We start from the raw sequence: 25,654 nt of genomic DNA on the forward strand, positions 1-25,654 counted from the left end.
ATTGCTGGAGTTCTTCATTCCTAGGCCAAGCAAAACACAGTGGCAGGGGTCTGTCCAAGGGGCCTACAGAATTCCATGGCTGCTGGGTGCCCTGCCATGGGACAGTGTCCCCTCAGGAAGGAGTTGATGGGCAGGCACTCTGTTACCTCTTCTCTACTGTTTTGGGCAGCTGTGTGCAAAGAAACGCCAGAGGAGTTCTGCCTTTCAAAAGCGCCCAGGGGGTGGTTTCTCAAAGCAATTACACCTGTGCTGGTAGAAGTTACGAGAGCACTTACGGACTTGTGCAGGAAATAAATCCACCATCCACAAACCAGCTGGATGTATGCCGCACACAGATGTGCTTGCACTTCAGGCAGAGGGGGTAAAAAGTCTCATAAGCGATGTATAACTCAGTGCTTTCCTGCACCAAGATCTCCCCAACTTCTGCATGGCAACCCTGGGTGTAAAAAAAAAGACAAATTGCTCAACAGAAAGGAGTGTGACTAGCAATTACACACTTGGGCTATTTACAGCCTTCCTCACATAACAGCACAAAGAAAGAGCAAAATTAGTATGTGTTCCTCTTTTCATGTGACTTTTTTTACTTTGTGGAGGAACTTCAATAGACTCATCAAGCTGATACTAATAAAAGATCTACAGTTCTGTCTATAGTCAAATATTCCCCAGATAATAGTCGTGGGCTGGAGTTATTTGCTGGTTTTTCCCACCTCAGGCTATGCTTCTTTCACCATTTTTCAAAGACTAAAGCACCTACTTGCTGAGTGTCATCTTTAAAGAAAAAGCTAAAATTTACCTTTTCCTTGCTGCCAGGAGCCCAATAGCTAATGATGTCAAGCTCATTGGAAATCATCAGTACAAAGCAGTAGCCAACAGTGTAGTGAAGTCCAATAACAAGGACTGAGGGAATCTTTTAAATTGCAAGAAGGAGAGCAGAATAAAGCAAGTCATTCAGAGTGCATGAGTCTTTTGTCCTCTCTTGAGGGAGAATGCTAGTTAGCAAGAGTGGGTAAGGATTTTGGTATGACATTTCAAAGCCTTTTGAGGCATCCAGGCAATTCTAAGGACTTGTCTGTTTGGCCATACTTGAGAGTTTGTTAAGGCAGAATGTGAACGTAAGGTGTGGTAACTGTTCTGCTAGGTGTGGACAAGCTGCTGGCCTCAGTGCCTTCTCTGGCCTACATGAGAGGGATTAAAATTCTTTTGAATCACGCTTAGAGGAGAAAATCACAGAGATGAAGGGGATTAAATGAATTTAGTTTACCAGTACATATTTCCCTAAGCTGGTTTCCAGTGGCTCCAATATTATGGGCTGTGATGGACTTTCAGGAAGACATGGGATGCTGTGCACTGCATTGTGTAGTAGCGAAGGGACCACAGTGCTGCCCTACGAACAGGGAGGGCACTTCCTGGCCTCTTTAGGGCCTCGTGTTCAGTCCAGATCAGCTCTGCATGAAGGCAGGGGTGATGAGGAGCAGGAGTGATCTAGTCTGGGAACTGCTGTTAGAAGGGCAGTACAGCAATCTCAGTTCGTATTTGACCTCTACACCTCATGAGAGTGAGCAGTGGGAATAATTCCCCAATAGCTCCGTACTCATCCAGCACTGTGGATCGCTCCACTTGCAGAGTGATTTTTTTATAAAATTCTTAAAATCACTCTGTGGACTCCACGTTTGTAAAGCAAGCTCTTGGGAGTCAGGAAGTCAAACTTCCTACCTCCTTGACTTGAGTATGGGCAATGATCACTTTTCTTAACTCTAGCAGAGACCTAACTGGCTGCTGTAAGCCAGCTACTGTTTCACCCCCTGGACACTACACACTGCATAACACATAGAGTTGGATAAGATGGTTGTTGTTCTGCTTGAGTTTGTCCTAAAGACACAACAGCCTCTGCTTTGCTACCAGTATTGATAAAGCACACCTGGATGCAGAAAAAGTCTGCATCAGCCCAGAGACCAGTTTCTCAGCAATGGTGTGTGGGGGCCTATATGCTATGCAGGCCAAGAAAGAGAAGCTAAATACCCCCCAGAATGAATATACACAGACACAGGGCGGTGATAAAACTCACCTCAACTGCAAAAAGCAGATTCTGTAATAGCTGTGATTGTAGATCTAGAACAGTGGCACAACAGCCATAGATACAGCTAAGTTGTAGGCTCAGCTGATATTTATTTTATTTTTGTGGTACAGGAGGTGTTCTGCACCTAGTGCAGAGATAGTGAGAAAAGAAATTGCTATTTTTGTCTGCAGCAACTGTTACACTGAACTATTCACAAGCTTGCACTCTATAAACCTGAGCATGTATCTGCTGTGATTGGAATTCAGTCTCCCAGCTTGGCTGGCAGGAGGTAAAGGGGGATAAAACCACAGAGGTTTAATCATGGAAAAGTATACATATTGCCTTTGTCCATCCATTTAAAGCAGCAATCTGTATTTGCCGCTAAGTAAGGCAGGCAGCAGTTCATGGGGAAAAGGCACCGGAGAGTTCGTGTATTTACATACACAAGCAAGATTTTCCTTTGCAATATACCAAGGAATAACAGCCAGTTAATCTCCTGTTGACTCATGTACCCCACTGCATTTCAAAGCATACAATTTATTTTTGTCTGTACAAAACTAGCTCAGCGTAACATGCTGAGAAGCACTACCTCAAAGCTACTCCTATTTTTTTTAGTACACCTTCACCAAGTGTTTCCTGCCTGGATCACAGACCTAGTTTTCACATCTGCTACAAGCAGAACTAGCAAGAGCTTTTGGCTCAGAGAAGCTAAAAAATCTACAACCAGTGGCTTTTCTGCAATAGCTATTAACATTTTTCTTCTGCTGGTTCCACATCACAAAGATGTCTAGCCCTTAATTTTTTCTCCCCGAAATGTTGTAGTATACTTTTAGTCTTGTCTTTAAAATTTGAGGAAGAACAAAAAGAAAAAAAAAAGAAAAAAGGAAATACAGATGTTATTAATGTATTGTACATAGGGTCGTGATCTGTTCTGTCCCTTCCCTTTTGAAATACCTTTTTCTTTTTATCCCTTTCAAGATACAATGCTGTTTCCTCTCAAATCTATTTTCATGAGGCATTCATTTGGTTTTGTCAGGCCAGTGACACTGGTAAATCTGCGTGGAAGCTGATGCCAAAGTTCAGTGAAGCCCATGGCGGATACAGGAACTCTGTTTATGAGATAAAATGGTTAGTATAGCACTTCCTCAGAGCTCTTGGCAGGAAGCAGGCACCAGTTCAATTAATAAAAAGAAAGGCATAAATGTGTGACTGTCACAGTCACTTGGTAACTTCCCACTCAACAACATGCCCAGGGGATTTTATTGCAGGCCAGATGGGGATTTTGTTACAAGGTGGGGCAGATGGACAGGAGGGAGATGTGGTCTGGTGGCCCAGGACACATGACAGAGTGCAAAGGCACTCATGGGCACACCAGCCACAGTTCACATAGAAGCTGCGTCCATGTGAGTCCATGTGGCGATCTACCTGTATCTACAATGACCTCCACTAAACAGAGACTTGAGTAATTCAAGTGACGCTATAGGATGATTAGCCATTAACTGAGGCTAATTTGACCCTGTGCATATTTGCAGAAGCTTTTCAAGAGCCTACCCAGGTGGCCCTGCATGGTGGAAAAACAGGCATTTCCTCACACCTATTTGTATTCAGGTACCAGAATGAAGTGCCCTAGACTCAGCATTTTACAATCTTAAACTGTAAGATGATGAACAAAGTACATAGCTGCAATAGCTTAGCAAATATCTATAACCTAAGAAAAGAACATAATTTAACCCTTCAGAACCTCTTTTGGTCTTTGTAGCTGGAGGAAGATTTTTGTTGTCATGTCTGCTCCTAATTAATCATTTGACATCTGCAGTCCACTGAGAACAAATTGATAATTGATGGAAATTCACTTAAAAATATCATACACTCCCAGAAGAGTCTAGACAAGACCCTAGGAAAACAGTGACCTCTGTTAAGGTTTTTTTTGCTATCAGAAACATTTTCGTCATGTTGTAGATTTATTATGGATGTCTCACTGTAAGAATGGCACAAAAAAATAAACTTAAAATATAAACCACCTAATCATTTTACTAATAAATAGATTGACCTTTAGAAACATTGACCTCATGGCAAGTTCCAGCATCTTTCAGACACAGGAAATATTAAGGCTGGCGCAAGGATATTCAGTTAGCTTTGAGCATAAACTGAATTAGGGCTGGTTTTTTTAAAATCACTTGTCTAGACTGATAGATTAGTATGTAGACATGAATACATGTTAAAGTTGAATAACAGAAGTTTGTTTCTGAGTGATCACAAGACCTGTAGGGGCAGTTCATGAAGTAGTAATGATCAGTGCCCAGTGACCTTGGAGTTTAAACACCTCAGAGCAAAAGCCTGCTGAGATGAGCAGGTGCCAGGTGAATTCACACATTACAAATACCCTAAAGCAAGAATCATCTATTCATATTTTTCTTTTTTTGCACTTTGAGCTATATCCCAGGATGCTCCTTGGACACAGCCTTGGAAATGATAAAAACCCCTGTGATTTTATACCAACCCAGCCCATCTGTCTTCAAAATTGTTTGCTAGCAGTATCCACTTCCGCATATTTGAATTAACTGGATTTGATTTAAGATACAAAATAAGGATGTTTTTCTTATTTTTCTGCATAAGATCAGTAGTGTTTCCATACTTCCAATTAAAATAGGCAGTGTTTGTCCTGTGAACAAAGAAATCTGAGAATGATCATTAAAACTCAAAATACAGACATACTCCTCAGTGAAAATGAAAATTAAAAAGGTTGATAAACATGCAAACACCACACAATCCTGAAATGCCACCATTTTTAATGCCATTCTTTACAAACTGAAGTTCAAGCTCAAACATGAACCTCCCTGAGCACATTTATTAATTAGAAAAGCATTATCCCTGGCTTTGCAGAGAGGGGAAATGTTACATAATTAGCAAATAGTGAAAGCAACAGAAAATATCCGTCTGGCTTCAGGCAGTTAGTGCACTGAGCACTCTCCTTGTGTGCCAGAGCTCTGCCACAGCAACTCAGCTGGCAGACACCTGAAGTAAAACTCATAGAGTTCTTGACTCTAGTTCAGAAAATTCAGGCAAACTCCTTTGAGACGTAAATCTCAGGTCTTTTCCTGTAAGTCCCTATGGAATGTTACTCCGGAGAAGTGAAAAAGAGGTGTCACATTCAGGTCTCGATGTTATAGAAAGGATTTTTTCAGAGCCCAGGAATTCATTAATTCTTTGAACAGTACTAGGGTATTCTATCCAGATTACTGAATGGCTTACCATCTATCAGGCCCTTTCATTCCAGTGTCACAGGAGAAGCTTACAGGTTTTTACGGTCAAAGTCAGGTATTCCAGGCTGTCTGAGCATTTTGTCATGTTGAAGCAGTTGGCTTTCTAAAAAAAGTCAAATAGAAGGGAATGCAGCAGAGAATAAGGAGCTTATCTATGTGAAACAAGCCTAAGTGTGTGAGACTACACAGAAGAGAGAGAAAAACACTGTAGCACAGTGGGAAAAATCCCTGACATAAACAAGAGTATTAATGGGACATGTTTGCTCTTGACCTGAACACTGTAATGCTTCCAAGCAGGGAACATGCTTTCATTAGAAATAGGCATTAATCCTAATTCTTCAGAGATGAACTTCAATTGATTTGGAATTCAGATAAGCCTTAAAGCATTCACATATTTGAAGATTATCTAAATTTTTTCATAACTGGGGGTCTCACACTTGTTGGCTTCCATAAAGCTGAGGTGATTACTGGGCACACCAGGGGCTCTTGGCCATTCTCTTCTACAGCACGCTAATCACCCTGTATGCTGGGTGACCACCTCTCTCCTGGGTTTCATGTGTCCCCTAGATCCCAGGTACTTGCACTACTTAGCCTTATACTATCTCTGTTTTAGCTACATAACCCTACAGCATCTTCCACACCAGGATTCCTAAAAATCTCTTTCTGTTGAGTTGTCAGTAACTCTGTTTACTCTTTTCTTACAAAAGGGCATTTATGCTTCTGCTCTGTGCTAAGGCTCCGAGTTGATCACCTTTCTTGTAGCATGTATCCTGCTAGCAGTCTCTGGGAACTGCCTTCTTTCCTGCTCTTCATGGCAGTTTCCCTGCTCCTTCAGAAAGCCTTGAGTTTCCCAGCCCCACTTACATCTCAGAGCTCAGTCCCTTTTCATTTCACCTTCTCTTATTTTTTTCCAAGTAAGTTATTTGGTTTATAAGCTTCAGAATCCCATTGCACAGAAAAGGTTTAACAACAACAGACAGACAACAGTCAGTCAGCACCTGTTGGATGCTCAGCAGTTACCCATCCTCTTTCTCCTTTTCCCTCCCACAATCAAGTTTCGATTCTCTACCAAGGAAGAATCATCCTTCTCAGCCAGCTGTTCTGAAGCCCTGAGCCTTCACATACATTTTATGGAAAATATTACCATACTGTGGTACTAGGTTGAGGCTGACGATGGAAGGAGGAAGGTTTACCTAGCATTGCTTTCACTAGGCTGTAGTAATTTTAAAATTAGGTTCACATGGGATTTTAATAGAATCAGAGATTTAGTAGATAGGGGTTTTTTACTTTCTTGCTGAGTCCACCTGTATCTTAGAATGTATACAAATAATCTAGTTGTGTGCAAAATGTGTGAATGGAGATTCACAAACACACAAAGTCTAATTTCCACTCAGACTGGTGTCCCTGTTAGCAGTCAAAGACTCACTGCCTGGGTTATGTATGGGATGCTGAGAGTTGAAAAAAACAGCAAATGAAGGACAAGGAAAAAAAATCATGTTGGGGTTAGAATTTTTCGTGCTCATTGTTCAGTCTGAAAAACAGCCACCAAAGGTCAATGTTGTAAGAGGGAAGCAAAATAGATAATATGGACAGCTGAAATCTACTATCCCTGTAGACCTGATTTTTCAGAAACTGCTACTTTGCAGAGAAACCTATCAGAAGAAAATCATTATTTTTTAAGTAATTTTCCCATAGGAGAGCAATTTGTGATGCAGACAAGTGCCAATATAATTAACTCCTTGGCATTATTTCCTTGAAGAACAGCTGACAGCAAAACACAAGACAGCCTACTTGCCCTAGAATACAGGTAATTTCTCTTCCAGACATTCAAAGCTGCATTGCTTCAGAGAAATATTCACAAATAATGAGAACAAAATAATGAAGTAATGTGTTGGTGCACAGATCTAGCAGCAGTATTTAACTTTCCAGGATCTGAATACAACCCACAAGCACTAGATTGCAGCATGGCTTGTCACTGCTGGGCACCTTGCACTGACTTTTAGGTGCAGACAAAGTGTGTGTAGAATGTTACCTCCCTATCAGCTTGCTTTGCTGTAAGGACAAAGGGCACTTTGATCCCAGTGCAGGAGGTTACTGTATTATAGATTTTTTTCTCAAAAACCAACTTTGCCTAGAGAGAAAAACTGCATAGAGCAGCCTGAAGGTATGAAAGTCTCTGGAGAATATCATCCATGATCTCTCTCTAAGACCTTCATCATATCCTATTCAAGTTAAGGGGGAAAAACTGCTTTATGTTAGAATACTGTGCAATCAGTAAAAAATGAGTGGCAGCTCCTGAGAAGTGTGGGCTCGAGGTTGTTTAGGATGTGGGGAAAAGGAACAGCTAAACAGGGCAGTTTCTTTGTCTCTCAGCTAGCACAAGGTACAGTATGGACAATTTATGTGATGCAGCTGAAGAAAACCAGCTATACCTTGCCATCTCCCCCAGATGTCTTCTCCCAACTTATTCTGGGGCTGGGTTCACCCCTGAAAAACCTCTGAAATGTACATTTGTACTTACAAATGTAGAAATGAAGAAATGTAGATGTAACAGTAACGTTCCCAGCATTATAGGGGTTTGGCTACTAGAACCTTAGCCAAATCTTAACAAAAGCTACCAGCCTTTGCTGGCTGCCTTGGCTCCTTCTGGGGTGCACGGTGCAAAAGAGGGCTCATTCCACTTTTCTGAGACCTTTAGCTTCCCAGGGGGACACATCTCTACAGGTCTTTTCCCAGTGACTAAGAGGAGACCTCAGTGTCTAACTGAAGGTTGGGCAAGATCAATCATTAGGAACTTGCGGTGAGTGGCAGATTGTGTCAGATCCCATCTAAATTGTGTCTCAGAGACATTTCTCCTTTCCAACAAGCAGGGAGACTGATTGGGAATCCAGCACTGCTTGAGCCAGACAATGAACAAACTCCATCACCCATATACTGAGCCTGAATCCGTATGTGGGATCTGGTCCTCAGAAAGCACTGGATATATTGAGAAGACACATGGGGCAGGTGCAAAGAAAGCATTGGGGCATTATCATGCCCATCCTGAGGGCAAGGTAAAGGAGTTCTCCTAGAACTGGTTGGATTTCTGGGTAAACAAAGGTCATTTGTGTTATTTTGTGGAGGGCTTTCTATGAGTGCAATCTCCCCAGGCAAGGGTCATGTTTGTGTCCGTTACATATTTTCTTTGCTCTAGCGATCCTGCAGTCCTTCCATTGACTTCAATGGCAGTGCTATTCATGGACTGACTCTAGGATTGGGCTATTTACTAAGCAAATAATCAGAATCAGCAGTTTTGGAGTCATATGGGCACCCAATAAGCAGCCTGTTTTGTTGTTGGATTGGCTATAAAATCCCAAATCCCCTCAGCTCCTGGCTGCTGGCACCAAGGCTCACTAACAGCAAGCAGAATGGCCTTTCAGTCTGCACTCTTTGTTTTCTTAGCTGGACTGGTATTTTTCTCTGAAGCTGCACCACTGGTGAGTGTCTTTGTATTCAAACTCAATCATTACAAGAATGATAATCTAGATTTTCTAGATGACTAGCATCCTCCTCATCCATGAAATTCTGTAACAATTAGGCTTTGCCAGAATGCTATTTCTGGGTGGTTTTTTATAGTAGCATCTTCAGAATTCTTAAAACTTTTTATTTTCTTGCCATTTACCTACCTATTTTAAGGAATTATGGAAGGGTCAAGGACCCAGGTGGTGTGACCTTTCTTTCTCTTCCTTTGTGTCTGTTCATGACTCACATCCCGTATCCTCAAAAAAGAGGCAGCTTTGCCAAACAAGTGCTTCTCTGAAGCACTAAAAAATATTTTTTAAGCATGACTAAGGATTCCTTATAGTGTAATGAAGCCTAAGAGAGGGATATTCTTTCAGCCTTAGGATATCATATGTATTTCTTTGTTGGTTTCCCTAGCTAACACACTTTGTCTGCACTTACAAGAATTTACTATTTTCTTATTTGTGATCTCATTATAAAGGTATAATATTATAACATTTTCCTAGAGCCATATGCAGCTCTAAATATTGAACAAGAAGTCTGTGTGTGTGCAATAAAGTTATCAGTATAAAGTTCTAAGATGCTCTGCTTAAGAAATAGATGTTTGTAAATTAGCTTTGAATAGCATTTCGCAAAGAACTTATTTTAAAGTGAACGGTAATTCCACAATTAGAATCCATCTTTCCTTTGGGAGAAGGTTTTTGCAGGCTTGGTGGACAGCTCCTATACAACTTCTCCTCCTTTCCCCAAGGTCTCCCATGGCTCTGTTGATTCCAAATGCCCTCTTATGGTGAAAGTGCTGGATGCAGTCAGGGGAAGTCCTGCATCTGATGTAGCTGTTAAAGTTTTTAAACAGGCTGAAGATGGAAGCTGGCAGGACTTTGCTGCTGGGTAAGTTGTGTGCTCTTCTGGAGCCAATTTCAAGGTGCCTTGGCCAAACAGTTGAGGAGTTAATGGAACAGAGCTCTGATCAAAACAGCAACGTGTTTTCTGACGTGTCACACTATCAGTGTTAACAGCACATGAATTCTGACCTAAAATCCATTAGATTTAAGTGGAACTTACCCATGACATTTAAGTGGAACTTACCCATGACTGAAATGCTAATTGCAAAAATATGTTCAGGTGCTCATCTTATCTTTGTAAGGGAGTAGTTTTAACACTTAATTTTTCTCCTAGCTTCAGTATTATCTTCCCTTCCTATAGAAAAAAAAAAGAAAAAGGAAAAGCCTATTTACCAGCATTTTGTAGATAATCCAGACTAACTTCTATTCATATGCGATGGATATAGAGCTTTATTTGAAGCAGTCACATACAAAATCCTCTCTGTAAGATTTGTCTGCACACATACAAATAATAAGTGCATTATTCATCTTCTGCTGTGTACCAAATGTGCTGGTTGGAAGAAACTCCTTGACCAGAAAGTTTTAGAGAGTTCCATTGTAACACAACACAGAGGCAGAATCTCAGCATTTGTTTGTGGCCATTTCTATAGCTCTGAATGTCTTTGCTAGAATGACAGCCCGATACCTACAAATACCTAGTGTCCTTAGGACATCACAGAGGGTCAGACAATAATACCTTCGGTCTGTGAAAAGTGGATGAGTAACAGAAGAACACAGTTTACCAAAATTCAAATAGCTGAGGTATTCAGACATTCACCTTTCATTGCAACAACTTGTTGAATCAGATTTTTAAATAACTCAAGAGAAGCCTCCAGTAGCAGCAGAATATTCAAGCACTGAATGAGAAGCAAAAGAATGGACAGGAGTCGACAGCACATTTAACTGCCTTTCACTAGGATTTTCTATAGCATTATTTACATAAACCTGCAGAAAAAAGAAAGAAAGAAAACTCTAGAGGAGAAGACTATAAGGAGAGATACTTTTCTCTCCATCTGAATGGTTTCTTTTTATATAATGAAAAATGAAAAACACTTTTCCCCACTGAAAAGTAGCAAGAAAATTTGCAAGATTGAAAGAGAAACAAACAACTCCGCTCCCAAATGCTGAGTGTTAACCTAGGAACAAAAGCCTCTTAAAATGGATTTATGTACTTTAACGAACAGAGAAACTCCATGAAAAATGACACATTTTTTTCAAGAGACAGGGATAATGTCTTATCCCTAGTGAGCATTTCTTTCATTATTAGGAAACCAAATTATTTCAAATGTTTCATCAAGTGCTGTGTAACATCTAATACAAAATACAATTTACAGAGGACTAAGATAAATGTAATGTCATTGTTAAATCCCCTTTATTTGGGGGGCATAACAGTGTTTTCTTGTTTAGTTTGCAATGCTGCTTTCAACAAGCCCAAGGAGACAAATCCTGTAGTTGTTGGGCAACTTCTGTTGAAACTTTAGGTTAGCACACTCAAGAAAATCAAATCACTTCTTCTTAAATATAAATTGAGAAGATTAACCCTGGGCGAGTGAGAGCCATTTTGCTGGGGGATGGCAGTGAAGGAACATTAAATCACAATTTTTATTGCAGGTAAAGATTTTGACCTTTTCCTTGACTTGCATCTTAATCAAGGCTGCTTTCCTTTCAAGTGATACCATTGACTTTAGCTGATGACTCTTGTTTGAACCAGATTTTCATATGTGCTTACAATTTTATTCTTTTGGAGAAGCCAGACTTTCCCTGTGTTAAAACAGCTGAAAATATGAATGCAGTCCAGGAACGCAATATGTAAATACTCCTGTCAGGTGCATAATATTTTGAAGTTACAGTACCTAGAAGATACATATGGGAAAGTTACATTTTGTACAAATGTCTGTTGTAGTTATTTTTTCACCTCTGTGTTTGCTTGTTTTTACTTTGCAAGCACACTTTATGGAATCAAGAAAATGTACCTGGCAACTGTTGAATTTGAGTAATGGTATTTAAGGGGCAGTGGGGGAGTTGGAATAGTAGCAGATTACTTTACTAAGAGGCTTATTTCAAAATTACTCCAGCTAAAAATACACAAGAAGAGATAACTTGAGCTGAGACACATACTGAGGAAGGGTTTAGGGCACAGAGCATGTGATTTGGATTCTATATGAGCTTCTCCCATGACTAGCTTTGACCTTTCTGCTCCTCACAAGTTTTTGGAAATATAGGTCTTATCATGTGGTTCAAGAGTTGCAGTCACCAAACATAGTTTTTATGTGACCTAGGTTACAAGTCATCAAAAAGGCTTCTGTGTATTTGAAGTGGTTCCCCAACCCTCGTTTTTTTTTTCTTTTAACTCCAAAATAAGAATTCATGCTCCTGAGATATTTCCTCATCAGTCTGCATCTGAGAGCACAGTTTATCTCAATGCAGTACGTGTCCTAAGAGTTAATAAACATCATTGTATAGACAGTGTAGATTTAACCTTGCCACCACATACAGCTAAGGTCCAGGTAGGCAAAAAGAGGATCAGGATTGCAGTCTAGGCTGGCACTGGAGTAACTTAACTGGAAAAGCACCACTTTTTAAACTTAACTGTCCATCTTACAGCAGATGCTGGCAGTCCACATCCTATTAAGAATAAGGAACATGTTATATTTACTCCCCCACTCAGACAGAAATACAAGTGCTGTTCAGAAGCAATCGCAGCATTTTGCTACCAGCGCTGAATGCTGAGCATCCTCTGCCTTGTGCTGATCCCCTCCAGGCTCTGAATCACACACTGTCCTGTTGGCTGTCAGTGCAGCAGTAATGCTGAAAGGTTTCCTTGTGAGAGCACTTGCAGTGAATGGCTACCACTTAATAACTAAAATAAAGAAAGTGCCATTAACTTCTGGTAGTGTGCATGCCTTTTCAAGTGAGCTCTTCTTCCCAGTTTCCCAGCTGTTCTGGATGGTTAACATCTGCCACTGGGGCAGCCCCCCTGAGGGAAAGAATCATTCCAGCTGCATCCACATTTTCCTCAAACTAAAACTAATTTGTTTGTCTGAACAAAGATTTTGAGACAGACACCATTTTTCCTTTTAATTGGTTTGTGTCTAGACTACCCAGCTTATAAGCAGAAGTACATGGATTGCTAACCTCTTCTGCAGCATCTCAATAATTCTGTTTCACAGCTTCAAGGACACTCAGAAACAAATTACTTCTCCATTTATTAAAGCAATACAGATTAAACAGGAATTACTAATTAAACTAAGAGAAAGCAGATGCACACACTTGACAAATTGACTGTGATACATGTTTCAAATAGGACTTGGATTCTCTGCAGGTTTGGTCTGCCCTGGACACAGTTGATTACACTTGTACTGGACCAGTAAGATTTTGTCAGTGTTAACAAATAAAAGAAAATTAGCATGGGATTTTCAATCCTGTTACCTCTTAATTTAAGTGAAAGCTCTCTCCTTCAGTCATTTTTATTTACCACCATTAACCAAAGATAACAAACACGGTGAAGGAGGAGAAAGAGACCGGGAAAGAAAATCCCAACAGCACAGCTGATTCCATCTCAGATAAGCAACATGTCACTGCTTTCTCCACTTTCTCTCCTCCTCCTCCAGTTTGTTTTCTGCCTAGGCAGTTACTCCTTGCCATGAGACAAGAAAGTTCCAGTAGTTCTTCCAGTCATGGCTTTCTTTATTTTTCCTTCAACTACGTCATGTGGTTATGAAGCGCTATACATATTAAATAAACATTTTCAGAAGAAAAAGACCCAAACAAAAACAAACAAACAAACAAAAAAGGTTAAAAAATCAGAAATTAAATAAAAGGAGGGGAAAGAGATAAATGGGATTTAGGAACTAAGTATGTAAATATTTAAACAGCTGTCATACAAAGCTTGAACAACTTCCTTTTTGAACAAATAGGGTGCAATGCCAGCTATACTTCCTTCTTGCTGCTGGAGTTTCTTCATCCACAGATTTTTGTTACAAGCTGAGCACATAATCTCTGAGCTGGGAATTCCTATTGCTCATTTATATGGTACCCAGTGGAAGAGGCCCCTGCTCTTTGACCAAGGCATTGTAAATCAAATTATTAAAATCTTGTGATGCTAAATTGCTTTTCCAAGACATTACCACTCAGGGTCACATAAAATCACATCAGTGTATAGGAGTAAACCCCAGAGCCTCAGTGCTAATAACTAGAGAACAAAATGATTTTCCAATAAAATTTCTCTTCTCTCCTTAGTTTGGTTTTGAGATTTTGCATCTTGCCTGTCATCATGGCAGTCCTCCTAAGACAGCAACCTTTGGTTCCAGAGAGCATTTGGTACAAGTTAACATGATACTAAAAAGAAGGACCTTAAACCAGCCAGCTTTGATTTGTGATGTATATGGGTGAGTTGGTAGCAAGGACAGACTCTGCAATATGGAAACAAACACTGCATAGAGAGATGGAACTATTCCAGATGATTGGAAACTGCTCAATGTAGAATTTGGCACCTCTACTAATTAATATTCCACACTGACTTTTCTGTTTAGCATCTAAATGACAATATAAAATATTTACATAGATATTTAATCATTACAGGAAAACCACAGAGTATGGAGAGATTCATGAGCTCACGACAGAAGAACAGTTTGTAGAGGGAAAATACATGGTGAAGTTTGAAACCAGCTCTTACTGGAAGGCGCTTGGGCTTTCTGCATTCCATGAATATGCTGATGTAAGTAGTGGCAAATATCCTTAATAACCTGTACACACTGCCTGTGCAGCAGCAGCAGCTGGGAAGAACAAGCACAGCCCTTTGATACTGAAGGAGCATCATCACACAGTGAAGTGGTTCACTGCCACACAACATCGGGCGAGTAAAGGCAGTAAATGGCCAGCTAAGCCAAAGGAAGGAGCCAACTTCCCTGCAAATGCTGACACAGCTCTTCCAAAGTGTAGCTGTGCCCATTCACCCACTCATACCAGTAGGGAATCTTGTTCGAAAAGAGCTACATTATTCAAAAGTAGAGAGTGTTCATAAAAACAAACAAGAAAAAAATGTACCGAGAAGAAGAGACTGCTTTTACTGCTGCTGAAGGAATGGAGGGATTTGAAAACCTTAATTTTATAGGAAATAAGCTATGCTTGAATCAGAGGTATTTCCCCCATATTGGTCACATGAAAATCCCTGAATTCTAATATGACGTATTTACCTGAGAAAAACAATTCTTTCTGGTGTGCCTTTTTTAAAATTATGTTCAGCACCAAAACATGCAATTAAAATAAAAGAAGGTATAAAAATGTAAAGAAATAATCATAGTGGGATAGTTGACTATTTCAGTGATACTCAAATTTCATAATCAGGCCAGCAATATAATCATGTCCTGTCTCTCCCTTTGCTTTCAGCCCTACACTGATTTATTGTCTGTTCTATCCTATTGTGTTTGCTTAGCACACCCAAAAATCTGTTTAAATTCTTCAGGCTTAATCTGTCATTAAAGTTTCCCCAATTTAGTTAGTCTGGAACAGCTACTGGTACTGTTGTAGAACATTTTAAACCACAAGTTCATGGAGCTCTGTGGAAGATTAAACCCAATGACTGAGTCCCAGGTCCATAAAAGTCTGAGGTGGTTTGGGTGATTTAGGTAAAAAAAGAACCCTCAAAAATATTCCCTAACCATTTGGATATCTGAAAGTTGTAAGGGCTACACCTCAAAAGGTGCTTAAAAATGCCTGACTGAGACTGTTCCAACTAGGCTGAAGAAGCTTTTCCTTGACATAATAGCCTACAGAACAACAAGGTAGCCTGGGAAGTGGGTAGAATTTGGTGACTGACTGTGTACAAGGTAACTGAAGCCTACAGTCCTCATGTCCCAGCAGCTTAGACTTTGGTCATAGGAGAGAACTCTCTAGTCCACTTGTAGAAAGTGCATCATGGTTTAGAAAACAGATCAAATAGTAGGCTAAAGAAAGCTGGAGCTTAACCCAGGTGATGACGCTTTCCTGGGAATCGGGTGTCCCAAGTCCCATTCAACTGATTTGGAGAGCAGCAGATTTGAATTTTCTTAGGGGAAGGGTCTGTCCTTTTTCTGGCAAGCCTAGCCACTCAGTTCTCAATGCAAAAACTGACCCACCACCAGTGGTGTTAAAAACAGGAGGGGGCACTGAAGCACAGAAAGCAGCTTTGGGCTCCAACAGCCTATCTTGTTTGGACACCTCACACAGGGGTTGTATTTGAATTCGCCAGGTGGAATTTCACCCCTGTCTTTCTTACTGGTCATTTGAGATACCTCCCCGTCCAATTCCACATCCCAAAGCAGTTTGCCTGGCTCAGGTGTGGGTACCTCCATCCAGCTTCACTGCAGCTGAGGCTCTTTGTGGACCTCGATCCAAATCCCACAAATACTTGGCACTCAGTACTTGGCAATCACAAAGTAACAGGAAGCATTACCCTTCAGAAGGGTAAAAGCATTGAACAAAGTGCTCTGCAGATGAAGTGAGGTGTGCTTCTTAATTGTTAATAAGGTAGCTTTGACTGTATGTTGTTGGTCATGACCACAAATTTTCTCTTTTCCAGGTGGTCTTCACTGCTAATGATTCCGGTCACCGCCACTACACCATCGCCGCTCTCCTCAGCCCTTTCTCCTACTCAACCACTGCTGTTGTCACTGATCCCAAGGAATAAACATGTTTATTTTCATGTTTGTTTCACAAACACTTTCCTCCACTAGAACTATCATAGGCTTTTAGGAGGAAGGTTTTCCTACTGCTAATGCATAACTTTTTGCTACATTAGTTGGTTTTTTTTTTCCATTTTGTAACCTGGCAAACTTCCAACAAGTCAATAAAATATTACTTCTTTAAAACAATTTTTACTCCATTAGTGATTGTTTTCTAAAGTATCATGATTTGCATTGAAGTGCAAAGGATAGCTGAAAAACACATGTGGGATGACTTTTGATTTAGTTTTCTTATCTTCCTCCACTACCTTAAAGAAGTTTCTCCAAAATACATTGGCTCAAACCAGGAAATTCACATAGTTGTGTTACCTTAAAAAAATTACCAAATAAATTTACTCAAAATAAGAAAGTTATCTGTACTTCTCCAAGTTTACACACAGAAATTATGGTCCCACTATCAACCAGGTCACAAGGTGAATCGGTGAAATTGTGAATACCTAGCAGCAGAACAAACAATGCAGAAACCATTGAAATAAGTATGTCCACAGAGCTGAAAGAGTCAAAATCTGTGTTCCTTTACTTAAAACTTCAGGTAAACCTCAACACTTTGATGTTTCAAGAGGAAAGCTGGCTGCTCAATCAATCTAGGAAGTACTGAAGAAATTTCAATTAGCACATTTTTTAACATCTTTGATATTAAAGTAATTATTTGACATCACACAGCTCGCTCCCCTACACAGGTGCATTTGAGTTAAATCTCTAATAAGTCAAATCTGTAGCCATCATTAAAAAGAAGTCCTAAAATAGAACCATCATCTTAATATTCTCTTCATATTTTTAGAAATAGGAAAAAGTAAGCTGTAAAGTGACTGTGATTCGAATAAAGTTGCTGATAAACTGACTAATGACTTTGAGGGCTTTAGCAGTGATTTCTGTAAACCCCTGGCCTATTGTATTTAAAATACCCTGAAGCAGAGGAATTGGTTTTTAACTGGATTAAATAAATTACAAAGAAACTGAAATCATGCCAGTCAGAAACCTTCAGCACTCATTTGCCGCTGACCTTGGAGTTTATACCCAGACCCTGCTGGGATGACAGCATGGCAAGTGAATTCACAAGTTACAGAAGCTTGCCTTTAACATTTCACTATCTGGTTACTTTTTCACGGATTTCTAGATGCTACCATAGTTGCACAACTCTTGTAAGCAGTGCAAACAGTTTCAAAACAACGCCCATCATAAAGTATGGAGATTTCATGGGATCCTCATGTTTCTGGAGCTTGAAAACCAGTAGATTTCATTTGAAGGGTGTTATGCTAAGCCCTCAAAATAGGACATAAATTTGCTCATATAGATATACTCAGCAAAAAACAAACAAAAAAACCCAAAAAACCCCCAAAACCAAAAACCAAACCAAAAAATACCACCAACAGCTACAACAACAAAAAAACCTACTCTTGCAGTCATCCATCTGGTGAGATGTAGTAAAAGAGTATATGGATATATGTCTAAGCAAAGATCAGAAAGACAAAGTTTCATTTCAATAAACAACATTTCCCTAAAATTAACTAGATGCTTCTGGTAGGAATTGACTTGCAGTTGTACAGGGAAAGTCCTGAGCTTGTACTGAATCTAAGGGCCAAGTGATACAACTTAAGATACTGTTTAACTGTGCTTCAGAAGTCAGTGTGTAGGTATCTTGATGTCACGCTGAACACCAAAAGTAGTGTATTTTTCTTCCTAGGGAATGCATAAGAAAACTAAATAGCCCACAAATTATCCACCTACCTTTTATTAGAGGTGGGGAGGAGATCAACACAGAGAGAAATCTCTTAATGTATAAGCATGGGTGACTCAATTAAACCAAACCATAACCACAGAGAATTTCTCACTGAAATTGCTGGGTTGACAAAAAAATTATATTTCTCTCAATTATATGAGGTCAATACAGCACCATTCCTCAATAAAAAGAGAAAAATAAAACAGAATAGATATTGTTTCCAAGAAAATTGACACTGTAGTTGAACTAGGCAATGTTCACAATATTTCCACAGAGAAGGATAGAAAAGACTTATTTTCACAGACAAGGTTCATGTTTGTATGGGTTACTTATTTTCTCATTATTTACTAAGTAAACAGTATGAATCTGTGTGTTGAAAGTCATAAGGGTTTTCTGATAAGTAGCTTCATTTCAGAGGCCTTGATATAAAAATCATAGCTCCTACCCATTTCTGCTTGCTGACACAGACTTTCTAGTGGCAGGCAAAATGGCTTTTCATTCTGTATTTCTGGTTTTCTTAGCTGGCCTGGCACTTTGCTCCGAAGCTGCGCCATTGGTAAGTGTCTCAGGATTGAAGTCATTCTACTGATGTAGTCTCAATGTCTTTTTTCCTTTTATTATTTTTTAATTAGTGTAAGCAAAAAAAAAAAATAGACTATTCTATTTTGTTTTGATTATTTTGATTTTACAGTATGTACAGACTGTAGTTCTCTGCTGCTGCTCTTTTCTGGTCCTTCTTTCTCCTTCTCTAGTCATTAGTGAGAGGACTTTATGGGTAGAGAAGTAGCACTTGTCATCAGGCATGGAAACTTCATGAAAAACAATGTGAGATGAGAAAGGAAATACTATCATATTCACTAGACAAAAAACCTTGAGCATTCATAACATAATGAACAAGATGTGTCATTGAATTTCATCTCCTGTTGCAAAATCCATGCTGGAAAAAGGCCTTCTCTAGACTTCTGCCTTACTGCTCTACCCACTACAGCTTAACCCCATGTAAGCAAAGAACAGAGCCAAAGTTAGGATCCTTCTTCCAAAGGGCTCATTAATCCCAGGAGAGCAAGCTAAAGACACAGATGCTTCAGCCTGAAATTCTCCTACAACAGCCTTGTCTCTCCTCAACTACTCATTTTTCCTCTCAACTCTGATCTTTGGGAAAATAATACCTGACTAACCTTGTTGAGGAATAAGACTTTCATTGAGCTCCCAGCGTGTAAAAGTCAGGAAAAATCAGCAGTGGCCTTCCTGCAAGGCCTCACTAGCGAGGAGCCCCTGCCTTCCAGAAAGGGAACGGGAGGAATCTGGGCATAGAGGCACTACAGATACATGCTGATTGGTATGATACCAGACATGGTTCCTGACCCAGGGAACATCCCAGACTGTAAGAGGGCATTAAAGGGAGGGCTCTTAGTTTTTAACCATCTACATCACAATTCATTTTACAATGATTAAATGGATATTAGTGACTGCTATTTTGAGACCATCCCCAATTAGCACCTTCTATAAAGCTCTGTTTTCTCACTCTTCATCTGCAGAATTAGGTAAGGTCAAAGCCCTCATTCAACTCTATTTTTGAAAAGGTAAAACATCAGGCCATAATCACTACTTGTGATGAATATGTTGGGATGAAACTATAGCCATCCTGTATTTGAAGGAAGGTTTTTCTCTCCTGTGCTTGTGTAGATGCCAAGGTTGACAAATCTGATTCAACACACTGTTAGGAGAGAGTCTGTATGTGGTGCTTATCATGTTCACAGCAGAAATGCAACTCTGTAGCAACAGAGATAACTCTATGGCAACAAGGTATCAGAGGCTTTCAAATCCGGAAAGCTGCGCTCAAACTTACGGTCCAAAATACAGAGGAGGAGTTGGCAGATTTTTAAACAGTCCTACTACCTTTAAGGATGCAATTATTTCCTGTTGAGGCCACAACTTAGTTACAACTTCATGCTGGAGAAGATGTGTAGCTAAGCCATGAAAAGGAAAAATAGAAAAGTGGTCTCACACCTGCTGTGCCTCCCTGGTGTATATGGCTCCATGCCCAACAGCTCCTGAAATCTTCCTTCCTGGCCCAACCATATCCAGCCCCCAGAAAGCTTCAGATTATGATTCTTCAGTACACAGCAGTCTTCTCATGGAAAATATGGTCTGTACTGTAGATCTAAAGAATAATATTCCTTGGTGCTTTATGACGTACTGTCACTTACTCTTCTTGCAACTTAAAAATTCTCTCATCCTATTGAAGGACCCTCTTGACGCCAAGCATCCTCTTTTCGTAAAAGTTGTGGATTCAGTCCGAGGAAGTCCAGCTCCAAATGTTCCAGTTAAGTTATATAAAGAAGCAGCAGATGGATCTTGGGAACTGTTAAATTCAAAGTAAGTCACACTAAAAAAATGAATGAAAGATGGGAAAGGCAATGGGAAGAGGCCGAATAGTTGAAAGACCAGTTTCACATTCTCTAATGTGAGATGTCTTTTTGCTCAGAGGAAAAATAGCATACAATTGAATTAACTTGCTGCAGACAGTCTTTTAAATGTACTACAGTTTCAACTACCAAAATGGTTTTATAATTCTTTACAGTTCCTATGAACACAAGAAAGTATTTTAAGCTATCCTTCAATTCAGTCATCGCTTCTCTCTAATTTCATTGCAAAAGTCTCTATTACTTTTTAGTACCCAGCAATGAACTGCTGCATTGTTATCAGAAGAATCAGACAGACTCTTATATTTTGAAACCAAGACTCTGGTTGAGAATCCTACCTTTACTGGCCATTTTCCATCTTTCTAAATGGATTTTCATTTCTTACAACACCACAGCTATAACAAGAAACTGTTTTGAACATATACCACATCACATTTGATAGCCTTCTTTACTTCAAGATAAAGGACTTACCCAAAAGGAGAAAATTTGGGGATAAAGATTTATCACCTCCTCCTCCACAGAGAAGAAATCACATCTCAAGTAACAAAAAGAATCTCCAGATATTTAAATATTGCCATGTCTTCTAAAAAATGTAATTGTAGAATTTCAAATGTAGATGACTTTTTTTAAATTGCCCTCTATTTTAGTATATGTTAACGCTTAAAAAAAATAAAAAGCAATCTTTATTTAAAGTATAGTCTGAAATTAAATTGGAAAAATTCTTAGGTGAAACACAGAATGAGCATTCTTTATTCACCAAGCAATATCCCACTTGCACACTTAGCTCCTCGTGATAGTTGCAAAGTCTCGCCTGAGACCTTTCCATGTATGTTAACAGTCTATTCCACCCAAAAAAAAGTGAGGAAGGGCTCCCAAGGGCTAGAGCTGGTATAGCCCATGAACTTCGACAGTGGAATCCCAGACTCAGACGCATTTCTAGAAATTCCAGTAGAAACTGTTCTCTTTGGTGTCGTGGAGCAGTGGGCTGGCACAAACAACACTGCTCTCATATGTGTCCTTGAAAAATATAGCTACAGTGAAGGCCACACACTATTGTACAATGTGGGGAAAACAATCTATTCATGTTGTGCTACTTAAATTGCCTCACACCCTCAAGTGAGAAGACAATTTCACACATATTCTGTCACTGGAAATGCGTGAAATTTTCCAGTAAGTGTTCAGTTTACTCATCTTTACTTCTGAGCTTAGAAACTCTATATAAAGATACTCATCTAAACAGCTGGATAAGACTGAAGCCTTAAAAACACGTTTAACCTTTGAGGAAAGTAACCTCAAGATAAGGTAAGCAAAAGTCATGCTAATATGAAATCAACCTCCCCAGGCTTGATAATTTTTAAATAATTGAATGCTAGCAAGAGATCCTGTAATATTCTCAACTGAAGCTGCGTTTGGTATTAACTGGAAAAGCTTATTAGAGAAGTGACCAGTTATCTAGCAATGATCAATCTATGACAAAGAAAAATAGAGAAAATTGAATGGATATAAAACTTCTGATAACTGACTACAGAGCATCTTGTAAGATATAAATGGTGTTCTATACTTTATTTTCTAAGCTATATGAAAAAAAAAACCTAAGTAATGCACTGGACAGTGACAATATTTTTCTCTGCATGCAATTTGAGTAAAATTCAGAAAAAATTTGGTAGATAGAACAAAAGACAGCGGATTTTAGATACCAAAATCAGGCACTGGCAGATCTGTTATTTGAGGATAACCTGCCTAATAAAAAAACCCTAGTAATACAAAACCAATTTCACAGAAAGATGTTTCAAAAAAAGGGACATGTTTGAGAGACAGCATTCAATATTGCTTCTGGAGCCCTAAATGGGTTGGTGCTCAAAGATGTATGGTTTCAAACCAGTACTAGAGCTTTAGATAACACTGATAGTATCTTCAAATCAAACAAAACCACCTGTTTGTTCAGGCCAATATAAACCACAAGGAATTCCATGAGGCTACACTGCTAGTTGACCTATGGTCATTTCAAATAGCAGATCTCAAATTTCTAATAACCAACTGTAAAAAATATTTACACTGATAAAACAACTCCATACATTTAAATAAGAAAGAAAACCACGGAAAAATCAGGACATTTGATCCTGCTTAGTTGCACAGTGAGTGCATCATAGAGCTTCCACATTGCTTACAGCAGTGGTGAAGTTTTCCCTCTGAGTGGGTTCATTTAATTAAGTCCAAGACTCTGCCAAGAGTCTATGAACAATAATGCCAGTTTTTGGCTCACCCCCAAACCATGCAGAGTTAGTGTGGTGGCAGGTAGCCATCTGCTGTGGTCGCTGCAGAAGTAGCAAATGCCAAGATAAGCTCTGAAGCATCCACACTACAGATGGACGTAAGACATTCCAGATCAATAGAAGTATTCATCATATTACTTAAGCCACACATCACTCAAGTTCAGTTGCTAAAAGCTGCATCTTTCTCAGGCTTTTAGCCAAACTATAAAAGTGTGTTCTTCTACCATTACACAGACAAACCAATGACAGAGGAGTGCTCCCAGAGCTTACAACTAAAGAACAATTTGTAGCAGGGATATACAAGCTTGAGCTTGATACAGCCTCTTACTGGAAGAGTATGGGTTTGAATCCCTTCTACCGTCATGCTGATGTGAGTATTCATTTTCATTTCTTCCTCTACTTCAGTTGCAAAGAATAAAGATACTTTATATGTGTAGGCTTCAATTACTAACCGCATATGTTGAACTTTATTTTCACTTTAAAATATTTTCACATTAACACTTAAAATCCACAGTCTCAAAGCTTTGTAGCAACATAGTCATGACAGAACCTAGTTACTAGCTCCCCCATAACTCCCAAAGCTCCTAGATGTGTTACTTATGGAGAGGTTTTCCATCCTTCTCCCTCTACTTAAGCCCATGATTGTTTCTGTACTTATTCTAAGTGTTTGAGGGACAACAAGTGAAGTACTCTTTGAAGTCTCCTGGGAAAAGCATTTACCTGCCTTTTGGAGCCAGTATTTGTACGGCTACAAACAGAGTTCATAATTTAGATTTTTAAAGACAACAAAAGTAGTACTGTGTTCTGGATGCTTGGAGCCCCAGTTAACAACAGAAAAAAAAGGTACAACGTGCCTCTTTAATTTGCATGGGACAAATAAATTGGTTAGAGGAAGGTGTTCCAGACCAGGTACCAAGTGAGGCTTGCTGAAGGATTTGGGACTCCCTGGGGACTGTCTCCTTCCGCCTCCAGAGCATCAGTGCTTTCCAATGACCTTTCAGTTGTAGCAGTTCTATATTAATTGTTGGCTGGACTGTGACAGATCTGCTCAGCTGTTCTTATTTTCTTGGAGAAAAGGTGGCAAACACCTGGATTAAATTTTCTCCCTGCCTTCCAGAGACACCTGAAATATGACATTCTTATACTAAACAATAATGAAGGTTAATGCTGGATAGCCTTGCCTTCTGTGAGAACTGAAATAAAAAAGGGAAGATGAAAGATTTACAACATGCAAGTAAATTGATTGTATATCAAGATGATGTTTGACTGGACATTAATTTAATCTACAGTGAAAGAGCCTTCTTTCTTCAAAATAAGCCTCAGTAGGGAACACATTTTGCTCAGTTCACTGGTTGTTTCATATGCATCTTTCTTATTAATGTTGAAAGGAGCACAAGCTGTGCATCACAGAATGCTATTAAACCCTGTATTTTAAAAGTTGACACCTCTCATTTCACAACACGAAATAATGTACTATGTGGAGTGAGAAATCAAAGGACAGGATGTGCTGGTCAAGGAGATGTTAATAGGGCTGTGCTAAATCACTCATATGTAAGGTTATTATGCTGTGGCCAGATAACTAATGCAGTCCTTCTCTAACTATTAGATTTTGAAGTAGAACTAAAGAAACCCATTGTTTTATACTCTGGCCTAATGATGTGTAGCACTGTTTAATTCTGTTGCTTGAAGTACAGAACATGATGAGCAACAAAAACATTCCAACACTTCAAAGAATGGGCTAGCTTTTTTTTTTTTATTAATAAAGACAATGAATAGGGTTCATACTAGACCTTCATAAGGGAGGAATAAGGAAATAAGAAAAGAAGTCTTGTTGCCATTTATGAGTACCAACAAGGAAATGCCAGTTTGGATAATAAATAAATTGTATAAAGTCTGGAATAATGTGGTATTTATACTTTTAACAAATTATATTTAACCAGTGGAAAAACTGTGTGTTACAGGCAGTCACAGCTCAGAGTGAGAATATTTCTGAAGTTTCATGTGAAGTTGCATAAAATGATCACAGTGGTTCCAGCTAAGCCTTTATCTGGAGATCGCTTCTCATTTGTCTCGTATTTTTCCTTTTTCCAGGTGGTTTTCACAGCTAATGATGTTGTTAATCGGCATCACACCATTGCTGTCGTCCTTAGTCCCTTCTCTTACTCAACTACAGCAGTAGTTAGTGAGCCAGTGGAATAGAAGCTGACATTAAGCGTGAAAATTCGGTTGTGTAAATTAAAATTTCCATAAATGATAAGAACTTAGTATCTGACTGTATCAACAGCTTTAGATTTCATAGTAAATTGTTGCAGATAAGAAAACCTTATAAAAGGAAGGCCTTGTAAAATCATGGCCCACTTCTGCTACTTTGGCTAACTAGAAAAGGATTCTGGGTAGTGACTTAGCTGAAATAGAGGAGGAAAACAAGTTACATAACCATAGAAAACAACTTATATAACCCTCACATGTTTACATCGTGGCTTATGGTCGTTGGTTGAGCTATGGTTGTTGTGCTTTAGTGGAATGTTACTGATAAAAGCCTAATTGCTTAGAAAGGCCTGGTTTTTTGGAATAAACGAGCTCCCTTTTGCACCTGCCTGAGGACTCTGCGTCGCTTCTTACTGCAACAGTAAATCACTAAGTTTTTTATTCACTTTGTTAACTTCAGAAAGAACATGTATTGACTTTGTTTTCAAATACTCTTCCTAATAAAAGTATTCTGCATTTCTGTATTGTCATATTGCCCTTCTGAGTAAGTTTGGGGGTTGAAAAAAACACATTAACCTTAGGAAAAAACTTATTGAAATTC

At 39.3% G+C, this 25,654-nt stretch overlaps 2 protein-coding genes across 2 annotated transcripts; both read left to right on the top strand.

Annotated features, from left to right (window-relative positions):
* Positions 1 to 8,618: 8,618 nt before the first annotated feature.
* LOC103625475 (transthyretin) lies at positions 8,619 to 16,555 on the top strand. Its single transcript, XM_017727405.1, has 4 exons — positions 8,619 to 8,795; positions 9,572 to 9,711; positions 14,286 to 14,421; positions 16,264 to 16,555. The coding sequence occupies exons 1-4, from the start codon at positions 8,727 to 8,729 to the stop codon at positions 16,369 to 16,371; spliced, it is 453 nt and encodes a 150-aa protein (XP_017582894.1). The 5' UTR covers positions 8,619 to 8,726; the 3' UTR covers positions 16,372 to 16,555.
* A 2,003-nt stretch (positions 16,556 to 18,558) lies between these two features.
* On the top strand, positions 18,559 to 25,583 carry LOC103625476 (transthyretin). The gene is made up of 4 exons (XM_008644902.2): positions 18,559 to 18,702; positions 20,395 to 20,525; positions 23,080 to 23,215; positions 24,937 to 25,583. The coding sequence occupies exons 1-4, from the start codon at positions 18,634 to 18,636 to the stop codon at positions 25,042 to 25,044; spliced, it is 444 nt and encodes a 147-aa protein (XP_008643124.1). The 5' UTR covers positions 18,559 to 18,633; the 3' UTR covers positions 25,045 to 25,583.
* The last annotated feature ends 71 nt before the right edge of the window (positions 25,584 to 25,654 follow it).

Source organism: Corvus brachyrhynchos, unplaced genomic scaffold, assembly GCF_000691975.1.
Source record: "Corvus brachyrhynchos isolate BGI_N302 unplaced genomic scaffold, ASM69197v1 scaffold60, whole genome shotgun sequence".
In the NCBI taxonomy this organism is placed as follows: Eukaryota; Metazoa; Chordata; class Aves; order Passeriformes; family Corvidae; genus Corvus; species Corvus brachyrhynchos.

Bases quoted from the DNA above. Each gene is read 5' to 3' on its own strand.
- LOC103625476 (XM_008644902.2), top strand. From the start codon at position 18,634: ATGGCTTTTCATTCTGTATTTCTGGTTTTCTTAGCTGGCCTGGCACTT. The intron at 18,703-20,394 runs GTAAGTGTCTCA...ATCCTATTGAAG, and splicing joins GCTCCGAAGCTGCGCCATTG to GACCCTCTTGACGCCAAGCA. The intron at 23,216-24,936 runs GTGAGTATTCAT...TCCTTTTTCCAG, and splicing joins CCTTCTACCGTCATGCTGAT to GTGGTTTTCACAGCTAATGA.
- LOC103625475 (XM_017727405.1), top strand. From the start codon at position 8,727: ATGGCCTTTCAGTCTGCACTCTTTGTTTTCTTAGCTGGACTGGTATTT. The intron at 8,796-9,571 runs GTGAGTGTCTTT...CCTTTCCCCAAG, and splicing joins TCTCTGAAGCTGCACCACTG to GTCTCCCATGGCTCTGTTGA. The intron at 9,712-14,285 runs GTAAGTTGTGTG...TAATCATTACAG, and splicing joins TGGCAGGACTTTGCTGCTGG to GAAAACCACAGAGTATGGAG.